Below are 16,392 nucleotides of genomic sequence, written 5' to 3' on the forward strand. Positions count from 1 at the left end.
CTTCCCCGTAATCATCTTTGTTGCTCTTCTCTGCGCTCTTTCCAGAGACACAACATATTTCTTACATTGTAGTGACAAAACCTGGATTCGGTATTCCAAGTGTGGTTTTGCCAAGGCCTTTAAAATGGTACTAACACTTCATGAGATCTTGATTCTATCTCTCAGTTAATGCAGCCTAGGATTGTGTTGGCTTTTTTTGTGGATGCAGCACACTGCTGGCTCATATTTAAGTGATTTGAACTTCTCTGGGGTGGACAGGTGTTCTCTTACCATTTTCTTGCCTATTTTAATTCAAATTCCCTATTTATGTCTTTTAAGGTTCTGTTTTTGTTAGGTTGAGCTCTTTTTTCTTTTTATGTGAAGACAGATGCAAACAAAGAATTAAGCAGCTTTGCTTTCTCCCTGCTGCTGCCTGTCACTTCCTTGCGATCTTCTCCCTTAGTGGACTGATGGTTTTTTTGACTTTTTTCTTTCTTTTATATCCTGAAAGAAACATGTTTTATTATTTTTGACCTCCACTGCAAGTCTTAATTCATTCTGAGCTTTAGCTTTCCTACCTTCATTTTTGCAGATTTGAGCTGTATGTGGGTGTTCTACTTATGTATCCCTCTTTCCATTTTTTTATAGTTATCCTTTTTGTCTTTCAGTTGATCACAGACTTCTTTGTGCAACCATGGCAGTTTCTTCTTGGATTTCTTATTTTTCTTTTTCAGTGGTATTGTGTTGAACTGGGCTTTTATAATCATATTTTTCAGAGTTTCCCAACCTTCTTGAGTTGTTTTCCTCTTTAAAGATTTTCAACCATGGAATCCTTCCCAAGCTCTCTCTGAGTTCATTAAAATCAGCTCTTTTAAAGTTGAAGCCACTGGTTTTGATTATGTTCTATTGTTTGTGTCCGTATTACGTTGAATTCTAATATAACATGATCACTCTCCCCACAAAATTACTGCAACTTCAACCCAGAGATGGGATCTGACTGGTATAACTACTGATTCTGTCTATTAGCATCGCACGAGTGCAATTTACAACCTGCTGAGCTGCCCAGACAGCTGAGCAGTGCTGCGTGCAAGTGCGCAGAGGTTAGAAAAGCCCTTTTTTCCTGCTTTTTCAACTGCAGCTGTGTTGTGCAAAGCAGCTGCAGTTGAAAAAGCAGGAAATAAAGCTCAGGTAAGAGCCCGGGCGGGTGGGTGGGCTACAACAGCAGCTGCTCTTCGGAGCAACCGGTTCTACAGAGGTGGACAGAACCGGTAGAAACCCACCCCTGCTTCAACCCCCTCTATAATTTCTTCTCTGTTAGTAAGAATTGGGTCCAGTATAGTTGTCCCTCTAGTCCCCTCTATCTTTTGGATGACAAAGTTGTCAGGAACCTGTTTAATTTCCCACTTGATGCAGAGTTTGTCTCCCAATTGATGTCAGACTAGTTAAAGTCCCCCATTTCTGTGGTGTGTTTTTTACATACATTTGTTAACTGATTAGCAAAAAGTTCATCTATTATTTCTGCTTCGTTGTGTGGCCTGTAGTATACACTTATAGCAATGTTGTTATATTTTTCTCTCAAGTGTGAATCCCTATGCCTTCAAGGAGGTTTTCATTCTTGCTTTTATGCATTTCTGTAGAGATGTAGTGATTTACATATAATGCAGCTCCATCTCCCTTTTGTTAGATCTTGTTTCTTTTGAACAGTTTATGTCCGTCCATTATTACATTTCAGTCATGGGTTCCATCCCACCAAGTTTCGGTATCATACTTACTGTCTTGTACAAGTTCACCCTATTAGTTCCCCATATTTTGAGCATTGTTGTATAGGCATATGAGTTCTTTATAGCTGACCCTGGCTATGCTTCCTACATCTCCTAGCTCCATGATAGCGAACCTATGGCACGTGTGCCAGAAGTGGCACACAGAGCCATTTCTGCTGGCACGTGAGAGGTCGCCTGGAAGAGCCCCACTGCGCATGCACACGCACCGCCCGCCAGCCAGCTGATTGTTGGGTATCTGCCATGCAAGCTCAGGGAGAGATGCGAACCCAGAGGTGTGCGGGGGAGGTTGCGTGCTCAGAGGCATGCAGTGGGGGGGGTTGCCCATGCATGCGCAAACGCGTGCAGTGGGCACACAGGTGGATGCAGGGGCAGGGGGAGTCAGGCACGCCTTGCATCATGGGTGCAGGCATGCACGCGCACACTTTTGGCAAGTAACGTGGAAAAGGTTCGCCATCATGGTCCTAGCTTGTATCTGAGTTTTTCTTACTTCCATCCCTCTCTACCTCCTTGTTTGATTGGCTGTCATTTGTTTAGTCCAGGCCCTTTTTTTTTATCTAGGTCTAGACCTTGTGTGGAGAATAGATCATGGTTTAGGTCATATTTATGCAGAAATACTGAAAATTCAAAAGGGTTGACAATTTTTTAAAATAGAACTGTAGGTGAAAATCTTCATGGAATTGAATGGCCTTTGAAACTAAAGCCATCCCATCTTGCTGGGCTTCAGAACATCTAAACCAGGGGTGTCCAACCTTGGCAACTTTAAGACTTGTGGACTTCAACTCCCAGAATTCCTCAGCCAGCTGCTGGCTGAGGAATTCTGGGAGTTGAAGTCCACAAGTCTTAAAGTTGCCAAGGTTGGACACCCCTAATCTAAACCCTAATGGGCACCAGGATGACCCTTTGATGACAACTTGCTGCCTTGAGGTTCAGATGTAAAATTGGGTCTTATCTGCATTCTGATGATACTTAATCCACATTGGTTGATGATTTATCTACAATTAATGTATATATTAAATATGGGAAAGCTGGGAGGCATCCCACAACAGAGAGCTCAAAGTTCCAATCTCTCTAGCCCAACCTGTGGAGGCAGTGGAAAAGGATATTATGAGAAATCAAATAATATTAGAAGGGTTGCAGTCATCTCTTTTGGTCTCTTCAGAGGTTATCCATAAGCATCATCAATATAGCCTCAGAGAATGAGAGGATCGGAGACTAATCAATGATTAGCCAGAATTTCTGGGTTTAGTGATGATTTCCCAAGGAAAGGTATATGACTACCTTTATGGCACTCTTACTACCATCCTGGAGACCTCCCATCAGCAAAAAAGAGCAGTGATGCTGAGTAGAAAGTGGCAGTTGATGTAATATTCATTTTACTTTAATCTAATAAATGTATCGCCCTATCAGTCACAATTGATGCAAACTGAGTGGACAGGTATGAAATGTGGCAAGTTATGGATCTCATGAATAACCACTTTTCATAACAGTACACATAACTGTATGTTTTTTTTTAAAGTGAATTCACCTTTTTTTCAGGTGCACACGGAACACATGTTGCTAGTATAGCTGCTGGGTATTTTCCTGAAGAGCCAGATAGAAATGGTATAGCCCCTGGTGCACAAATACTTGCTATTAAGGTTGGTGATACAAGATTAAGCACTATGGAAACCGGGACTGGTCTTATAAGAGCAGTAAGTATTGGCAAAATCATTTCACAGAAAATCTAATCATAAACCATGCCTTTATTTATGTTTCCTGAATAGTACCCTAAAATGTTCTTGGGCTTCCTTGCTGTCTCTTCTGAAATATGAATAAATGCCTTTCTTAGAATGCTTTCAGAGTTGGCACTAAATATACACAACAGTGTTTTTCTGTAGTTGCTATATTAGCAAATGAATGGTTGAGAAGTATAGGAGGGCCAAGTAGTTCATCCTGGCATGCCAGATTTTCTCAAGTCAATATGATGAGGGTAAATTTATTATTTACACATGCTCGGTCTAGCCTCATATGAAACTTCTGCATATTCACCTAAAGACAAGGCCATAGCAATAGTTCTTTGACAATTAGGAAGGATGTGCACTTCTGGCTGAAACTTCCAGTATTTTGCCTGAGGTAAGAGCATTGGATACATATTTGGTTGGAAATTCTGTGGGTGTAACTATTTTTTGTCTTCCTTTTTCTAGTTAGGCTGCAATCATGCAATCATATTATTTTTATTTAATAAAAACGAAGAATAACAGAATGCAATAACAGAGTTGGAAGGGAGCTTGGAGGTCTTCTAGACCAACCTCTTGCTCAAGCAGGAAACCCTATAATATTTCAGACAAATGGTTGTCCAATCTCTTCTTAAAAACCTCCAGTGTTGGAGCGCCTACAGCTTCTGGAGGCAAGTTGTTCCACTGATTAATTGTTTTAACCATCAGGAAATGTCTCCTTAGTTCTAGGTTGCTTCTCTCCTTGATTAGTTCCATCCATTGCTTTTTTGTCCTGCCTTCAGGTGCTTTGGAGAATAGGTTGACCCCCTCTTTTTTGTGGCAGTCCCTAAAATATTGGAACACTGCTATCATCTCACCCCTAGTCCTTCTTTTCATTAAACTAGACCATTCCTGCAACCTTTATTCGTATGTTTTAGCCTCCGGTCCCCTAATCAGCTTTGCTGCTCTTTGCACTCTTTCTAGAGTCTCAACATCTTTTTTTATATTGTGACAACCAAAACTGGATGCAGTATTCCAATTGTGGTCTTACCAAGGCATTATAAAGTGGTACTAACACTTCACATGATCTTGATTCTATTCCTTTGTTAATGCAGCCTAAGACTGCATTGACTTTTTTGTTGGCAACTGCAGCACACTGCTGGTTCATATTTAGGTGACTGTCCACTAGGACTCTAAAATCTGTCTTGCCACTATTGAGCGAACTACTACCTATTCTGTACTGGTGCATTCAGTTTTTCTTGCCTGAATACTTTTTCACTATGGAATAAGATAAGATAAAATAAAACTAAAATAATATGTTAATAATTTTAACAAAACAAGAGAATTACATAGGAAAGTCTAGCCTCACAGTTTAGTTTAGTCTGAAGTTGCAGTGTCGTGTAGGGCAGTGCTTCTTGAGAGTTGTCAATTATTTGCAAAGCTCCCATGGTATATTTTCATAATGCTAGGATGAAATGTCAGAAGTGCAGCTGCAATAGCACAATTTTAAAAAAAAGATAATGTGAAAAACTAAGTTGAAAGAATAACTGTTGGAATGAAATTTATAGAAACTAAACTAAGGAATGACCATCATTTTATAAGTGAATTTTGAAGGAGCTGAGTTTTCTTTTTGCAAATCCACTTTGTTTACTATCAGATTGCTTTTATGATGGGCAGAGCTTTAAATTGTGTTCTTGTAACTATAATAGGAAATGCAAGAGGTCTATTACTTTCTAAAATTTTATTTTTTGCTTCTGATTAAAATAACAATTAGCTACAAATAAAAGATCTTGTTTATGCAGTGCTTTGAGCCTTAAACTTTTTTTTTTTTTTACTTTGACAGATGATAGAAACAATAAAATATAAATGTGACCTTGTCAACTACAGTTATGGGGAGGCCACTCACTGGCCAAATGCTGGGTAAGGAGATTATATATTTATGAGTATTACTTTGCTCTGTGCCAGCAGTGGCAAACTCATTTAATTTAAAATAATGAATTAATCAAGAATAGAACTGTTGTGTTATGAATTACTGAAGTATTCTGTGTTCATATCCTAAAAATCATAGACAGTTGGAATGACTGTAGAGAGCCAATGCCACAGTAGGGAATTTCAGCAATAAATTCCTAATAGGGAATAGCAGGAAAGTGTGGTTGTGGTAGGCCAAATGGGCAGATTCCATCTCCCTTTCCACTTTTTCATGGGAAGCTTTATTCATTTTGTGTAATGTACTGATGCCGATCGATGCTTTGTGTGCCAAGAGGAAGGCAATCCAGAAAGGTGGTGATAGCATGAGTAGATGCAGCTTGTAGGAATCTATACAATAAAGGTTATCTCTGACATAAATGAAAAAAGAAGTGAAGTAAGTGAAAAAGCCCTTTCTCAGTTTGTGATGTTTTTTGTCTCTTTTAGGAGAATGTGTGAAGTTATTAATGAAGCAGTATGGAAACACAATGTAATTTATGTTTCAAGCGCTGGGAACAATGGTCCCTGTTTGTCTACTGTTGGATGCCCAGGGGGAACTACATCTAGTGTGATTGGCAAGTATTCACAATTATAGCAATAGCAATACCACTTCAACTTATATACCAGTGGTGGCTAACCCTTTTGGGCTCCTGTGCCAAAAATTGTGCACACACTTTTGCGCTCGCGTACCAACACCAGAAGGCAATGCATGAGGGCTCCCCCCGCCCCCTGCGAATGCATGCTTGATCCCCCCACCACACCCTTACCTGCACTGCTCCTACCAGCTGATTTCCAGCCTCCCAGCGGCTTGAGGGAAGCCTCTGCAGCCTTTGCAGGCCAAAAAATGGGACCATTTTGTCACTTCCGGTATTTCCGGAAATACAGGAAGTGATGAAACAGGCCTATTTTTCAGCCTCCAAAGGCTGCAGAGGGTTCCCTCAAGCCTTTGAGAGGCCAAAAAAGGCCCGAAAATCAGCTGGGAGGTGCGTGCATGCAAAGTGAGGTAAGTTTGCCTGGGGTTTGCGAGCCTGCACAAATGGCTCTGCATGCCACCTGTGGCACGTGTGCCATAGGTTCGCTATCACGGTTATATACCACTCAATTTACAGCACTCTCTAAGCGATTTACAATATCAGCATTTTTCCCCCAACAATCTGGGTCCTCATTTTACCGACTTTGGAAGGATAAGCCTGTCAGAATCAAACTCCAGACTGTGCAAAGTTAGAATGCCTGCAATACTACATTCTAACCGCCGTGCCACCATTATACTAATTATGAAAATAGTTTCTTAAGAATTGAAAGGAGCTTTGAAATGTTTATTAAGGCTGAAAGTAGACTAAAATGATAAATAAGAACTTATATTATTCTTTATTTGTCTCCAGAATGATTGGGGATTTTTTTACAGTTTTTCATTAATATTAGTTCCTCTTCATTTAGCCAAGCTTTGTAATCTCAGAAACAACATAGTTATCCCATGTCTATTTTCTAATCTAATCTTGTAAGAATTAGCTATTCTACAGAGCAGAACATAGATACCCAGGACATACACAAACCCAGGCTATTTTATTCCCCATCTACTGGAGACATGCTTTAAAGCTACAGTTGGAACTGTGTAGGATTCTGTATAACAGAATCATGTAGATTATTTTCTTAGTCTCTCTACATATGAAGATCTGCCTTGTCTGGTTTTTCTTGAAGCAGATGTAAATCTGATTTGTGAAAAAGCTCATGTCAGAGGGAGCATTTTCTAATTACAAATCTATACAAAATGCCAAAGGTAAATGAGATGGGGAATTAAAAGTAGCTTAAATGCAGTAGAAGCTTTTGCCTTCTGTTCTCCAGTATTTGAATTTTGGAGTTTATTCATTCTGATCTAGAAGTTAATACAAAAACGTTGACTAATGTCTAATCATAGCCTTATCCGCCATGATTTTATCTAATCCATTTTTAAGTTTCCCAAATCTACAACTACACATTGATGAAGTATGTTTAATTCACATGAATTTAATCATTTAACTTTATTGGACATTATTGAATGAGCGGGGATGTATTTAAAGCATTAGATCATGTAGGAGTTAACTCCATCTTGAACTATTTTTCAAAAATGTCACTATTTTTCATCCCATACAATTTCATGGGGTTATTGCTGAGAACAACTGGAAGAGGAGTAATATGCATGTCAGCCTCTTTTACATCCTAGAGGAAAAGTGAGACATAAATCAATAGTATCGAACTATACAGAAATGGATGTATTATGTTTATGCATCCTATCCAACTGCTAGTATGTGCATGCCTAGGTTCTGAATAATTTGTAAAGCAAATACTGCATACATTTTGACATGTTGATTGGTTCATTTGAGTGGAGACTGAAGTAATAATATTTAAAAAACCGAAAAACTTCTAGTTTCTAGTATAAATATGTTGCTATGTTGAAAGATTTTAAAAAAAATATTTTCTAAAAAAATACCATTACCAACTTAACAATGATTAGTATTTAACGTAAACATAATTTAAATCAATAAAGAGAACTAATGGTACACTTGAACTTATGTCAATTAATTCTAAAGGTGTTGGTGCTTATGTATCACCTGATATGATGGTTGCCGAGTACTCATTACGAGAGAAATTACCTGCAAATCAGTACACATGGTCATCTCGAGGACCAAGGTAAGTGATAAATTAATTCATGAGTTAAATCCTGGTGTTTCCATAATCCATTTAGAACTTTCATTTTAATATAGCAGAAGATAATTTGAAAGTGCAACTCAGATTTCCAACACAATTAAAGACACAAACTTCTGAAGAATAGAACTGATTTTCAAGAATTTGAGATAAATATTTTGTAATTATTTCAAGGTGAATATGAGTAGGAAGAGAAAGGTTTTAAGGGTTTTTTAAATGTAAATCTGCTTTAATTTCTGTTTTCTTAACTAACCCCTCGTGTTGCAGCAGGGATACTTACATTCTGTGATATAAGAGCTGTATATATTAATATATATATTAAAAAGAAGCAAATATAAATGTAGGTTACCAAAAATAGTAAAAAATAATATTAGTATAGGGAAAAGGTTGCAAAAACACTTAACATAAACCATGTCTGCACACTAAATTAGGAATGATTTTCAGGTATTGTCAGACTGCTTATGATACTCAAATTTATATCTCCACCCGATGATCCAAATGATTCTCTTCTGTTCTCTATGACAGTTCGCTGCAAACAACTCGCCAGGACCCAATTCACCATGGCCAACTTGCTGCGGGACAAGAGTTACCCTAATATAAAAAAAAAAATGGCAGAATAGAATAATTAAGGAAAGGATGCAAAAGGAGGGACAAAATGAAATGTGAATGACAAAACTTAAAATAATTTTTATTTATTTTAATAATTAAATAGAATTGTTAAATTGTCCCACAGCGAGTTGGCCATGGCAAGTGGTCCTGCACACAGTGAGTCTGGCTGTGGCAAGTTGTCTCATTGCCCTCTGGCAGTGCCTGGAGGCTGTCCAGGCTTCGAATGAGCTCTGGCAAGACCGATTGAAGAAACGCACAATAGTTGTTCGTATAATTTTATAGGATAATTTATAGAAGATAACTCCTGAAGTCATTATATGCACATCTACATTAGTTCCTCATTGGTAGACATAAATTATAAATCCATTTGTTAGACATACTGAACCAAAGATCAAATTAAATGTAATGCACTTAAAACCCAGCCATCTATTAAAAAGAATACGTTAGTACAGACAAAAAGGAATGTTTTGTGATACCGTCTAAAGGAGGACTATTTGATAGCCTAAGGAAAAAAATGGGATTTTTGCTATTTTGACATTTCTGTATTAATTTCAGTATTGATGGAGCCCTGGGAGTGAGTATCAGCGCACCTGGTGGTGCTATTGCCTCTGTCCCTAACTGGACATTACGTGGTACACAACTCATGAATGGCACCTCAATGTCTTCACCCAATGCTTGTGGTGGCATTGCTTTAATACTCTCAGGTAAAATGGAATGCTGCTCTCCTTTTAAAACAAATTGCATTTTGTTGACTGTGAGAAGTGTATTGATGAGACACATTTTTATCTGCTTTACTCTTCCTTTGATTACAGGACTCAAAGCTAATGATGTAAATTATACTGTTCACTCAGTCAAAAGAGCATTAGAAAATACCGCAGTGAAGGTGGAAAATACACATCTGTTTGCTCAAGGACATGGTATTATTCAGGTAATTACTCTGAAAGAACAAAATCCAATATATATAAGGTATTGATGGAAAAAATATTTTAATGACAGTATTCCTAATGTTGCGTTCAAGGATTTATTGTTTTCTACTTTTCCCCTTGCCCCCCTATGCATAATAGTTAATTTGGGGGTGGGGTTGTTTCCTCTTTGTTTTTATATAGTTATAATGATACTCTAGCTTATTAGCACAGATATTATTAAGAATTTTTCCCCTATATTATTGAAATAGATAGTTCCGTATAATCTTAGTCCTATTTTTCTTGTGTTATAGTCTGTTTAAGAAATGAATTGTGAACCCTTTAATGGCTGTTAATTGTACTAACTCAATGGGACCTATTTCTGATTTATACAATTATGTAATGTGATCATATTTTGGGGGGTTTTTTTATGACTGCACTGCAAATTCTCTTTTCCCAAAAGTTTTTTAAAAACACCTCTTTTTAACTTGGCATTCTAAAAAAAGGTGAAGATTTTCGCTTGCTGAGTTTTTGGAGGATAGGTGGACAGAAATGTTAGCTGTATTGTCCTTGATGGTTATGGTTTTATGTTTAGAGTTGAGAATCTGGTTTTTATTATTCCATTATCTAACAATATTGTATAAATTTTGCTTTGCTATGATGAGCATGATGTATGTGGGTAGCACACAAAAATTGTAAAATAGATGGATGAATAAATAAGTCGGTTACTCCAACTTGACTACACATAGAAGATCTGTAATGGAAATTTAGATTTTAATTTCTGAAAATGATCAGTATAAATAATGAAAAAGATTAAAAAGAGTTAAATGAGAATTTACAAAGAAGTAACTGTGATGAAGATTTTGTCTCTGCTGGTTAAATTCTTTATGAAAATGGTACCTGTATTCATTTTTCATTTAAGAAATATTAACATTTACCCTGTAATATAATTATTAGTAAGCTTTCTTTCTTCAGAGCAACAATGACATTTTTAAATCACTTCCAAAGGTAACAGTTGAAAGACAGATTTACTTTACTGAACTAAATAATCTTTTTTCAGTAATACATCAGCTGAAGTACGAGACCTTTAGATATTACTTAAGAATTTATTTGGACCAAGCTGGAGGAAACTTTGCTCCATGGAACTACTGTCAATCAGTATTATTTGGAGGCAGATGTAAACATGAATTTCATACTGAAGAAACTCTTGGTTAATTTTGATTTATTTTTTAATTTATTTTCCTCTAGGTTGATAAAGCCTATGACTACCTCATTCAGAATAAATCATTTGTGAACAACATAGGTTTTACTATTACTGTTGGTTGCAAGCGTGGAATCTACCTCAGAGAGCCTTTTCAAGTAGCTGTACCTTTTGATCATGGTGTTGGAATAGAACCTTTATTTCCTGAGAATACAGGTAGAAATAAGCTATTTACATTGAATATTTTCAAAGATAGATATTGGGAAGATTTCGGAGTTACTGCTATGAGATGGGTCACTTTGTAAATTGTTTAAATTAATAAATAATTTAAAAATACATAGAAATAAATGATACTATGAAGTAAGAATAAGCTTAAGTTATTGTAGCAGCCTGTTGGTTGGGGAAAAAGATCTAGGGCAGGGGTGTCAGACTTGATTTCATTGAGGGGCCAAACACAACCCTGATGTGGCCCTCAATGAAATCGATTTTGACACCTCTGGTCTAGGGGTAAAGCAAATCTAGGGAAATTGGATTCCAACTTCTAGCAAGATAGGACAGTGTTGGCTATGGGGATATATCCATTCCTTTTCTGTTTAAATCCTTTAAATTTAAATTCTAAATTTAAAGGGATTAAAAATTAAAAGCTGCATGTTCTTATTTCAGAAAATAATGAGAGGATATCGCTGCAGCTTCATTTAGCTCTAACATCAAACGTTTCCTGGGTTCAGTGTCCTACTCATTTGGAGCTCATGAATCAGTGCAGACATATTACCATTCGTGTGGATCCACGTGGCCTACGAGAAGGAGTTCATTATACAGAGGTATTGGTTTTGGTTCTTTTAGACCTTATCTTTGACACCAAAGTGTTTCAGGATTTGGCTCTCATCAGAAATATCCTGATCATGCTACCTCTTCTTTTAGATCAAGTTATTTGTCTCAGATTCCCACTTAAATCAGTTTATGGTAGGATTGTGGGGGAGAGATAGGGCTGAAAAAATAGTCTCTTTCATTGTTTTACAGTGTTGAAGTGGAAGGGAAAAATGAAAAATGAGCATTAAGGAAATAGGCAGTGACTCATCATCTGCCCATCAGCACCTACATCAACAAATAAAAACTCTCATACAACCACATAAATGCTACATGTAAAATAGCCCAAAGCACACATTCTGATAGAGGGAAGTTCGCTGAGAATAGCTCCAACACAAGCCTGAAAGTTTGGAAGACTAAATTTCTGGTCCCGGTGACCAATCCAGATTGGATCCTACAACATTACCTTGGGACACATATATCTTCATTCGTGAGAGATATGGGCAGCTCGCGCTTCAAACAGTTCGGCTTTGGGAATCCTTCACAACACACAAAGCGTCCACTTACGAACAAGTACATTTCTTATACCGAGGCACTCGGGAAGAGGTCATTCCATGCAGCCCATGATACCGATCACCCTCCGTCCCCTCAGATCTATTGTAACACTATGAGATACCCTTACCTGCAACCTGGCTAAACGGCTGGCATATCGCATAAACTTCCTGACCCCATCCTCGAATAGCACAGTCATATCATCAGTACAATTTTTGACAAAACTACAGACAAGATTATGGTCTGCTTTGGTGAAGTGTCCCTATTTATATTAATCCCTCCCTACTTGGCGTACGAAGTAATAGATAAAAACTAGATGAAGAGTACAACACAGATCAGAGCAACCTAACCAGGACATAAATTATGAAGCTGCTCCAGTACTGTCAATATACTTCTTCATGTTCAAAATATAAATGTATGAGAAAATAAAAGGGACGCCTATGGGATCCCCAGTATCAGTAGTCATTTCAGAAACTGTCCTGCATGGACTACAATATCCATGCATTTCAAAACTACACACCTAAATTTTGGTGCCGCTATATGTCATCAAAAGAAATGCACTGAAAGACTTTCAAAACGTACTGAACTCCATCTTCCCAAACATATAATTCACAATGGAGGAAGAAATAGCTAGACAATTACTGTTTTTAGATGTGCCTTTGTCAATAGGCAAGAAGATAGAAACCTTGAAATCACAGTTTATCGCAAGACCACCAACACTGCATGTTCTTAATTTCAACAGTAACCATCCATTGTCCATTGACACAGTTGTGTCAGAACACTGTATGATAGGGTGAGAACCCACGACTGTAAGTGGCAAACTAAACAATTGGAGAGCAGATACCTATGTGAACAGTTCAGACAGAATGGGTACAAACATTACAAGATGCCTGTTAAACACACAAGGGAGAGAAAGGAAGAAAGAAGGTACAAGAAGACCAACTATATGGTATACCTTGCCATACATTTTGGAAGCAATAGAACGCAGGTTCTGAGATCGGCAAGTGGGCATGGCACACCACCCAGAGGCTACCATACAAAGACATATGCATTGCAAAGATCGCTTGGAGGTGGGCGATCCTTCTAATGTAATCCACCAGATCTCCTGCATGGATTGCCTCAGTGACTGCGTAGGACAGACAGGGAGGAAAGCTATAGCCACCTGATTGCAAGAACACAAGCGAGTGGTCAGACGAGGAGACCCAAACTCATTGGTAGCCTCACATTGCAATGAACAAAACATTCAGTTTTGCAGCTTACTAAGATTGTTGGCCATGTAGGTATAAAGATAGCCAGGAAAATGATTGAAGCCTGGGAAACAGGCCCCTTGTCAGTCAGAAGGAGTGCTAATTTACCACCAGCTAGCTTATGTACTTAGCAATCAAGTACTTGGCAACACAAGGAAACAACTGCCTATAACTTAATTACTGGCCATCAACATCTTAATCAACAAATAAAAAGCCACGCACAACTAGGCACCATATAAATACTATGCATGGAATAGCCCAAAAGCACACATTCTGGTAGACAGAAATTCCCTGAGGATGGACTCCAAGTCTGAAATCTTGGAAGACTAAGCCTCTGGTCCCAGTAACCACCAACTAGATAGGATCCTGCATTAAGGAAACATACTGCTTAAATTGAACTAATAATTCCTAGGACAGTATGCCAGGTAAGGATAGTAGCTCACAGTGAAGATTAAAATAAATTGGGGGGGACGGGACTTTCTCAGAATATTTAAATTGAGTTATAATGCTCAGTGTATAGGTTAAGAGTTTCAGGAAACTTCATTTGTAAACCATTAATATTAAAGGCTTAAAGTGCCTTTTAAAGATTGAAAGATTATTAAACGTGACAATTTGTGTTCATTTCACTCCTTTAGGTGTGTGGTTATGAAATAACAATGCCCAACGCAGGACCTTTGTTCCGAGTTCCTATAACTGTTGTTATACCAACAAGGTACATGGATTTTTACTCTTGTCAGAAAATTTGTAGCAATGTTTATAAAAAGCAATGTAGATTTGATTTTTATTTTTGTTGTTTGATATAGATTCCATATGTGTGTGTGTAAATATATAAACAATAATACACATACATGTATGGACCACATGGATAAACCTTTTACATTCCTGAGTATTTTTTTTTAAATTTCAATAGTAAAATATTGCAGTTACAAGTGCTCAGCAATCTTGTTTTCAATTGTAGCCATAGTTGCTTTGGGAAGTGTTTGTCTTAATATTTGTTCTGTAATAGAAAGGAAACTTTTTAATTTTTCTGTACAGCCAATTTTGTTTTTTGCTTGTTTAAAAATGGTATCAAGAGCCAGAATCGTTTATAATCCTATCAACTTATTTTTGTAAAAAAAAAACAAACAATTTTTAGTCAAAGACAGTATTTTATTATTGAAATTATTTTAAATATTTTTGAACCACCATAAAGGGCAAAATTCTCCCTATGCTTAAGTGCTTTTTAGATATATTAGACTACAACTTCTATACTATTATTATCATTCTAAATCTCTGGAACTACTTGGGAGGGGGAGATTGTTCAGAGACTGGTTTTGTGTGTGTGTGTTACCACTTGCTTGGGCAGGTTCTATAATTTTGTTGGTAAGATTTCAGAACTCTCAGCTTCCTAGGGCTGATAGAGGTACTGGCCCAAGTTCACCCAGCTGGCTGTGAGCCTCAGGTGAGATTAGAACCCACCATCCCCTGATTTGTAGCTGGTACTTTTTTAACTATACCAAGTGTATAGTTGGTGTTCAGAGGTGTAATTCAAAATATTAACAACTATTCTCAATTAGATACTACGATCAAAGCCAGCTACTTTAAAAAAATATTTTAATATAGTTAAGAATGACAGGAATACTTGTTCTTTTGGACTTATTAAAACAATATTCCAATCTGTATTGATAGTTTAAAGTGAGCTTTCTACAATTTAAAAAATACATTTTTTTTTAATCACAGGGTAGATGAAACCTCAAACTATGATCTCAAATTTACTAATGTTCATTTTAAACCTGGACAAATTCAGAGACACTTTATTGAAGTTCCATCTGGAGCAACCTGGGCTGGTAAGGTGAATCTATTGGATTCCTCTTGAAATCCATGAAGATTTTAGTATTGGAGGATGTTTTATTAAATATCTGAAATCTATCTGTAGCATTAAATGTTCACATTAAAAATGTTTTTCATCAGTGTAATGTTAGAATTTTTTTATTGTTTTAATAATAATGAACATATTTACTGCTAAGGAGTTGAAATGCTGTGAAACAAAATTTATCATTATTTTTTCTGAATACATATTTGCCTCATAGAAAGGAGCCAGAAAAGTCTGTATAATATTAATATTAAAGTCATGCCTTTTCTTATTTAGAAATCTCCGTCTGTTCATCATCATCTGATATAACTGCCAAGTTTATTCTCCATGCGATTCAGTTAGTAAAACAAAAGGCATATCGAAGCCATGAGTTCTACAAGTTCTGCTCAATACCAGAAAAAGGATCCATCACTGAAGCATTTTCAGTATTAGTGAGTTCATTGAATTAAGAATAGAGTTAATAGCTGTAATTTACATATATGCTACATTGATATGTGATAAATGTCGATCATAATGTGCTCAGCTTGAGTGACTTATCTGAGTTCTATAGAATAGTCTTTCAACTAAGATTCTTATTTAAATATTGTAAATACTGGTAGCCTGTTACATTTTCATTGGGAAAATCCTACATGTCAACTACAGAATGCCTTAATAGTGAAACTAATATAAAGACAATGATTCTCATTATTACAGATTTTTATGTGTCAATCAAGAGCTTGTTTCTCGGCTGCAGAGACCTTTCCTGAGGGCCTCTGACAGCAAAAGGAGGTGGGCGGGGGGGGTACCACATGCATCAAACTAGAGCACGTTTCTCAGTTGCAGAGGCCTTTCCTGAAGGCCTCTGACAGCAAAACGGAGGCTGGGGGCAAAGCGCATGTCAATCCAGAGCTTATTTATTGGTCTCAGAGGCCTTTCCTGAACGCCTCTAATATCAAAATGGAGTCCAGGGGCAATGCATGCGAGCAGAAGCAAGCCGCTGCAGAAGAACTTGGGCCGGCAGTAGACAAACGGGTTCCTACTGGGTGGGGCTATCAGTGCCGTGAGGTGAGGTAGTGGAATACGTTCCCCCAAAATAAGACCTAGTTCCTTTTTTTGGAGGCTATATATATATATATAAGACC

At 37.3% G+C, this 16,392-nt stretch overlaps 1 protein-coding gene across 3 annotated transcripts in view; it reads left to right on the plus strand.

Annotated features, from left to right (window-relative positions):
• TPP2 (tripeptidyl peptidase 2) overlaps nucleotides 1-16,392 on the plus strand; it is a 51,839-nt gene that overhangs the window by 17,245 nt on the left and 18,202 nt on the right. For all 3 annotated transcript variants that reach the window (XR_015744439.1, XM_026708343.2, XM_026708342.2), the window contains exons 7-17: nucleotides 3,297-3,451; nucleotides 5,298-5,374; nucleotides 5,867-5,994; nucleotides 7,987-8,086; nucleotides 9,266-9,414; nucleotides 9,523-9,638; nucleotides 10,861-11,029; nucleotides 11,477-11,634; nucleotides 14,055-14,131; nucleotides 15,139-15,245; nucleotides 15,548-15,702. Coding sequence is in view for 2 of the 3 variants with exons in the window: in XM_026708343.2 (XP_026564128.1) it covers nucleotides 3,297-3,451; nucleotides 5,298-5,374; nucleotides 5,867-5,994; nucleotides 7,987-8,086; nucleotides 9,266-9,414; nucleotides 9,523-9,638; nucleotides 10,861-11,029; nucleotides 11,477-11,634; nucleotides 14,055-14,131; nucleotides 15,139-15,245; nucleotides 15,548-15,702 (1,391 nt within the window). In the remaining variant the exon portion in view is untranslated. The remainder of the gene's footprint in view (nucleotides 1-3,296; nucleotides 3,452-5,297; nucleotides 5,375-5,866; nucleotides 5,995-7,986; nucleotides 8,087-9,265; nucleotides 9,415-9,522; nucleotides 9,639-10,860; nucleotides 11,030-11,476; nucleotides 11,635-14,054; nucleotides 14,132-15,138; nucleotides 15,246-15,547; nucleotides 15,703-16,392) is intronic.

The sequence above is a fragment of the Pseudonaja textilis genome, chromosome 8 (assembly GCF_049901715.1).
Source record: "Pseudonaja textilis isolate UNSWEBS1 chromosome 8, rPseTex1.2, whole genome shotgun sequence".
Classification (NCBI taxonomy): domain Eukaryota; kingdom Metazoa; phylum Chordata; class Lepidosauria; order Squamata; family Elapidae; genus Pseudonaja; species Pseudonaja textilis.